This window comes from Octodon degus, unplaced genomic scaffold (genome assembly GCF_000260255.1).
Source record: "Octodon degus isolate 3935 unplaced genomic scaffold, OctDeg1.0 scaffold00197, whole genome shotgun sequence".
Lineage (NCBI taxonomy): Eukaryota > Metazoa > Chordata > Mammalia > Rodentia > Octodontidae > Octodon > Octodon degus.
In genome coordinates, this window is record NW_004524773.1 from 834,204 (window position 1) to 840,541 (window position 6,338).

At 53.6% G+C, this 6,338-nt stretch overlaps 1 protein-coding gene across 1 annotated transcript in view; it reads left to right on the plus strand.

Moving 5' to 3' along the window:
• Ap2s1 (adaptor related protein complex 2 sigma 1 subunit) overlaps positions 1–5,862 on the plus strand; it is a 12,227-nt gene extending 6,365 nt beyond the window's left edge. Inside the window, exons 3-5 of the mRNA XM_012517623.2 lie at positions 3,769–3,882; positions 5,368–5,427; positions 5,519–5,862. Coding sequence (XP_012373077.1) covers positions 3,769–3,882; positions 5,368–5,427; positions 5,519–5,620 — 276 coding nt within the window. The 3' untranslated portion in view covers positions 5,621–5,862. The remainder of the gene's footprint in view (positions 1–3,768; positions 3,883–5,367; positions 5,428–5,518) is intronic.
• The last annotated feature ends 476 nt before the right edge of the window (positions 5,863–6,338 follow it).

Consider the following 6,338-nt stretch of genomic DNA (forward strand, 5'->3'; position numbering starts at 1 on the left):
CATGTGGTGCTGGGGATCGAACCGCGGTCCCTGTGCTTTGCCAAGCTTGTTTCAAGTAGGTGCTTTAGACCACTGAGCCATCTCTCCAGCCCCCTTGCTCTATTTTATTTATGGTTTTTTGGGGTTTTTTTTTGAGGAGTTGTGCTATTGGTATTGTTGTCCCTGCCATGCTGAACCCAGGGCCTCACCCACATCAGGCAAAGAGTACGGCCACTGAGCTACGGCCCCAGCCCTTTTTATTTTTTGATTTATTTTATTTTATTTTATTTTTGAGGAACCAGGGATTGAACTCAGACCCTTGTACTTGCCAGGGAAGCGCTTATTCTACTGAGCCATCTCCCCGGCCCCCTCTTTTTATTTTTTGAGACAACGTTATGCTAGATTGGCCAGGCTGGGCTTGAACTGGCCATCCTTCTGCCTCAGCGTCCCAAGTGGCTGGAATTATAGGAATGTGCCACCCTACCAAGGCTCCTGTGGCTTAGTTTTAATCTCCAACTTTTATCCCGAAGACATTTACCTGTTCAAGAGACCAGGCTGGGGCTGTGGGTGCAGCTTAAGCGCTTGGCTACACACAAGCCCTGGGCTCCTCCCCCAATGCCACACCCACACAAAACGGACCAAATTCCTATAGAATGGGACAAATATTAACTATTTGGGGGGCTCTTTTGGTTTTGTTCTTTGAGACAAGTTCATGCTGTGTAGCTCAGGCTGCCCTGAAACTGCAGGCAATCTTCCTGCCTCAGCCTCCCAAGTCTTGGGATTATAGGCATGCACAACCATGCCCCAAAAAACGATTCAGTGAAAATTAACCACAGGCTTTCTGTGTGTGACGCTGTTCTCAGTACTGAGGGCACCTCAGTGAATGAACACAACAGACGTAAATGTCTGCCCTTGTGGAGCTGCCTTTCTGGCTGATAGGAGATGGGTAGTAAATGATATAGTATTTCACAGCATTAAAGAGCCACAAGAGGGCCGGGGAGATAGCTCAGCAGCACCTGCCTGGCAAGCACAAGGTCCTGAGTTCAGTTTCCAGGACCAAGAAAAAAAAAAAAAAAAAACAGCCAGAAGCAAAATAAGCAGCTAAGGTGGTAGGAGGGTCCTGGGTGTGCAGGTTTACCTGGTTCCTTCAGGAAAGCATCACTGAAAAGCGATTTTCAGCCAAGGCCTGAGGAGTTGCTTTCAGAGTGAAGAAACTCCCAAGTTTGGGTAAGAGGATGTGCAAAGGCCCAGGGGCAGGCCTGGCAGGAAGTTGGGGGTGGCAGAGTGACCTGGGCTGGCTGTGGGTTTCCCAGAAGAGGGGACTGAGGCTCGGAGCAGGGGGATGCAGGTGCAAAGGCTTCTAGGATCCACTGGGGGTGAGGGTGGAATCCGTGGAGCACAGGAGGTGACCCTCGTGGGCCAGGGTCAGGTGCTGGTGCCTGGTCTGCCACAGAAGCCCAGGGTGGCCAGCATGCTGGGGCACGTGGTGCAACAGAAGCCGGGGCTGACATCCAGGATGTGCTGCAGCCCCTCGGGGTGTGGCACTGCCCTCTCCTGAGATGTCACAGATTAGGGTGACACCAGGTGAATGGTAGAGAAAACCAGCAGGGCTGTCAGGAAGGGCAGTGATGGGGGCAGGGAGGCCTGGGCAGTGCGGACATGGGCGTTTGTGCACCCCGAGGGGGGCTGAGCTGAGGGACACCGGTGGTGGTGAGGTCACAGACCAGGCAGGGGCTGGGAGAGAGCAGGCCCCTGGGATGCGGGTCTCTGAGGCTGCCGCTGTGCCTGCTCATAGGTGGCCTCAGCCGGGAGGACCAGGTGTGTCGGGATCCAGGCGCAGTGTTCATCTCTGTTATTTCCCAGGTGTCTCTGGGCCCTGCCCTGACATGCCGGCTGCTGGGTTCGCCATGGTGACCGCACGGCCTTGTGCTGTTTGCGGGTATCTCACATCCAGGGACGGACAAGCCCAAGCCTGGCAGGGTGGCACACATCTGCACTCGGGGAGACTGAGGCAGGAGGATTGTGAGTTTTAGCCCAGCCAGGGCAGCTTTAGTTCTCTGTTGAGATCCTGCCTCAAAAGAAAACAAAATTTACAAGGGGCTGGAGATGTAGCTCAGTGCACAGCTGTGGGTTCCGTCTCTAGTACAAAAAAACCAAACAAAGCAGACATTGGGGGCTGGTGAGATGGCTCAGTGGTCTAAAGCACCTACTTAGAACAAGCTTAGCAAAGCACAGGGACCGCGGTTCAATCCCCCAGCACCACATGCCAGCCAGCCCCGCCCCCTGGTGGGCTGAGCGGGCCACACACACACACACACACACACACACACATAAATAAATAAAAAAGCAGACATAGGCCAGTCCCCAAGAAGGTAGCAACCACCAAGAAGGAAGGAGGCCTGAGAGGAGCCTCCTGGGAGTCCGGAGGGCTTCCTGGGGGAAGTACTAAGTGGAAATGAAACTAAGTTTTTGTTTTGTTCTTGAAGCGAGGGCTCAAATAGTCCAGGCTGACCTGTAGCCCGTTGGCCTTAAACTGGAAGGATCATCCTGCATCAGCCTCCTCAGTGCTGGGAGGACAGGCGTGCGCAGCCACCCTAGTTTCCCAGGGAACGCAGGACAAAGGAAGAGGAAGTGCCTGTCCGTGTCGGGTCACTTGCTGCCCTGCTGCGGTAGGCATGACTGCCATACTACAAAACAGATTTTTACTGTCGGCCGGTAAAAATCAAGGAGCGAAGACACTCTAGGGCTAACGTTGGCGCCCACAGTCACCACTAGGTGGTGCCACACACACAGGCCTAGGCTCCGGCCAGAAAGTGTCCGTTTACCCTCTGTTGCCTGCACCAGTATCCATCTTTTACTTTCATTTTATCTAGCTAGCTAGCTATTGGTGCCGGGCGCCGAGCGCAGGGCTTGCGTGCGCCGGCCAGCTCCACTGACGAGCCCCGCCTGAGCCCCCCGTGAACCTCTTTATCTGCACAGACACAAACTCAGCCTGTGTCCTGGTAGGTGGGTTTGGGGTGTGTATGTGTAATTACTTCAGTACTTATGGATACCAGTTGAATATGCGTTATCTGAAAATCTGAAATCCAAAATCCCAAAGTTTCTGTTGTTTTGAGACAGAGCCTGGGCCCGGGTATAGCTCAGCTGCACAGCACCGGCCTGGCAAGTGCAGGGTCCCGAGTTCGAGTTCCGGCACTGGGGGAGGAAAGGTTTTGAGCATTTCAGATTTTGGATTTTCAGTTTATGGATGCTAAACCAGTTAAGTCTATGCAGTTTCCAAAACTCCGAGATTTTGCCCGAGCCTCAGAGATAAAAGCCCTTGCACGGGATCACCTGTGTTGGGGTCTGTGCGGGCAGCGCCCATGCCGTGCATGGAACCAGGGCCTGGCGCACGCTGCGCAAGTGCTGTGCTGCTCAGCTCCATTCCCAGCCCTTTTTTTAATTTTGAGACAGTCTTACTAAGCTGCCCAGGCTGAGCTCGAATTGGAGATCTTCCTGCCTCAGCCTCTTGAGTAGCTGGGATTACAGATGTGCTCTGTGCCCTGGCCCCCGCGTTCTCCCGACTGTACTCCAGGCTCTGAGCAGACATAGGCCCTCCTTGAGGTGCCTCTCTGACTCCCTGGCTCCAAGGGGATGAGGTCTCCTGTGGGACCCTCGCAGGGATGAGGTGTCTGTATATCTCTTCTCCTCCCTGGGTCCTGGGGGCAGGGAATGGCCTGAGGGTTTTGGCCCCTCTCTGCCTGGTATGGGTGTTCCCCACGCCCCTCACCCACGCCTCTCTGCCTGCAGTTCCGGAACTTTAAGATCATTTACCGACGCTACGCCGGCCTGTACTTCTGCATCTGCGTGGACGTCAGTGACAACAACCTGGCCTACCTGGAAGCCATCCACAACTTCGTGGAGGTGCGGGCGCAGCCAACCATGTGGCCCTGGGGTGCTGGGACCTGTCCCTGTCCTGTCTCCTACATCTACCCCACCCAATCCTCAGCCACACAACTCTGTACCTGTCCCCATCTATATCTGCCCATTCTGCCATCCACTGCCCATGCCTTAGCCTGGCTCTGCTCTCTTTTTCTTTTTTTTAATTTTTTTTTTTTATTTTAACATTTAGTGTGTGTGTGTGTGTGTGTGTGTGGCCAGCTCAGCCCACCAGGGGGCGCAGCTGGCTGGCATGTGGTGCTGGGGGATTGAACCGCGGTCCCTGTGCTTTGCCAAGCTTGTTCCAAGTAGGTGCTTTAGACCACTAAGCCATCTCTCCAGCCCCTTCTTTTGGCTTTTTGAGACAAGGTCTTGGTAATTTAAGTTGAACTTATAGCATAGCCCAGGTTGGCCTCAAACTCACAGCAGTCTTCCTGCCTCAGCTTCCTGAGTGCTGGAAGTACAGGTGTGGGCCACGATGCACAATGTCCTTTTGTTTTTTTTTTGAGCCAGGGTGTTTTTTTTTTTGTTTGTTTGTTTTGTTTTCAGTACCAGGGATTGAACTCAGGCCCTTGTGCTTGCCAGGGAAGCACTTATTGTACTGAGCCATCTCCCTGGCCATTTTTTTAGTTTTTTGTTTGTTTGTTTTTTTGAGACAGGGTATTGGTACATAGCCCAGGCTGGCCTCGAGCTCTGTGGTCCTGGCTTCTGCCATCCTGCAGTGACCCCTGTTCTTGGTTTTTTTTGTGTGTGTGTGTGTGTGTGCGTGTGTGTGGCCAGCTCAGCCCACCAGGGGGCGGGGCTGGCTGGCATGTGGTGCTGGGGGATTGAACCGCGGTCCCTGTGCTTTGCTAAGCTTGTTCTAAGTAGGTGCTTTACACCACTGAGCCATCTCACTAGCCCCCCCGTTCTTGTTTTTATCTCTCACCATCTTTGTCTTACCATTTTTGTCACTGTCTCTTTCTTTCTGTCTCTTGTCTTTGTCTCTGTCTACCTGCCTTTCTCTCTCTCTCTCTCAGATCTTTCTCTGCCCCTACTCTCAGTTTCTGGGGTTTCCTTTTCTTTTTTCTTTTTTTTTTTTTTTTTTTTTGGCAGAACCAGGGATTGAACTCAGGCCCTTAAGCTTGCCAGGCAAGCGCTTATTCTACTGAGCTATCTCCCTGGCCCCTGTTTTTCTTATTTTTTAAGACAGAATCTGCTGTGTAGTCCTGGCTGACCTGGAACTCACTATGCAGCCTGCCTCAAACTCACAGTGTTCCTTCTGCGTCAGCCTCCTGAGAGGCTGAGATTATAGATGGGGATAACACGGGCCACTGCTCCTGCTCAGCCTTCTCTCCACGGTCATTTTGACCCCTGTTGCTCTCTGTCTCCCTGTCCCTCCCTCCTTGGGGTCTCTTTCCTGGTCTTCCTCATCTCTGTCCCTCTGGTTCCCTCCCTGCCCATCTCACTTCTTCCATGTCCCTCACCCAGGTCTTGAACGAGTATTTCCACAATGTCTGCGAGCTGGACCTGGTGTTCAACTTCTACAAGGTAGGCTTCCACCCATCGGGGTGGCCGCAGGGGGCTGGGGCCTTTTCCTGGTGCCTGGCCCCGCTCATGGCCACCTTTGCCCACGGCACAGGTTTACACGGTGGTAGACGAGATGTTCCTGGCAGGTGAGATCCGTGAGACGAGCCAGACGAAGGTGCTGAAACAGCTGCTGATGCTGCAGTCACTGGAGTGAGGTGGCTGCCCTGTGTCCCGGCTGCTGCCTGCTCCCAGCCAGGCCCACCTGGCAGCCTCCCCAGAGGAAGGACCCTGGCAAGGGCCTGGGTCACCAGGGAGAAGGCCACACCCCACTGCCTCTGAGCCCCAGTGCGGGCACAGGAGGCCACCCTGTGTGTGTCCTGAGTAACCCGTGCCATTGTCGTGTGATGCCGTGAGTGTGTGCGTGGAGCCCCCAATAAACTTGCATTCCTGCCTGGCCTTGCTGTCTTTGAGGCCCTATCTTCCCTGAGAACCTAGCCCGGCCTTCATCTGTGAGCAAGTCAGTCAATGAACAACCTTCTCTGTGCTGAGCAACATGGGGGACCCCAGCACATGGCAGGCCTGGTCTGGCCTGCAGCAGGCCCCAAACAGGTTCAGGGCTCAAGCATTTGCCACTAAACTAACTACACTCAGAGCTAGCACTTAGCAGCACTGAGAATCTCCTAGGCATTGTTCCAAGTGACTGACATGGACCACCACTTTCCTGATCCTCAAAAGAAAATAGGGGAACCTGCAGGTGAGCTCAGTTGTTAAAGTGCCTGCTTACGCAAATGCAGTCAGGTGCAGGATACCAGGCTTTGATCCCCAGCTCCACATGCCTTACCAGACCCACCCTTAAGGCAGCCTTAGCCAGCCAGAAAAATAAGGAAGAGACTTTCATTGTCCTCCATTTTTCATATGAGGTCACTGAATTA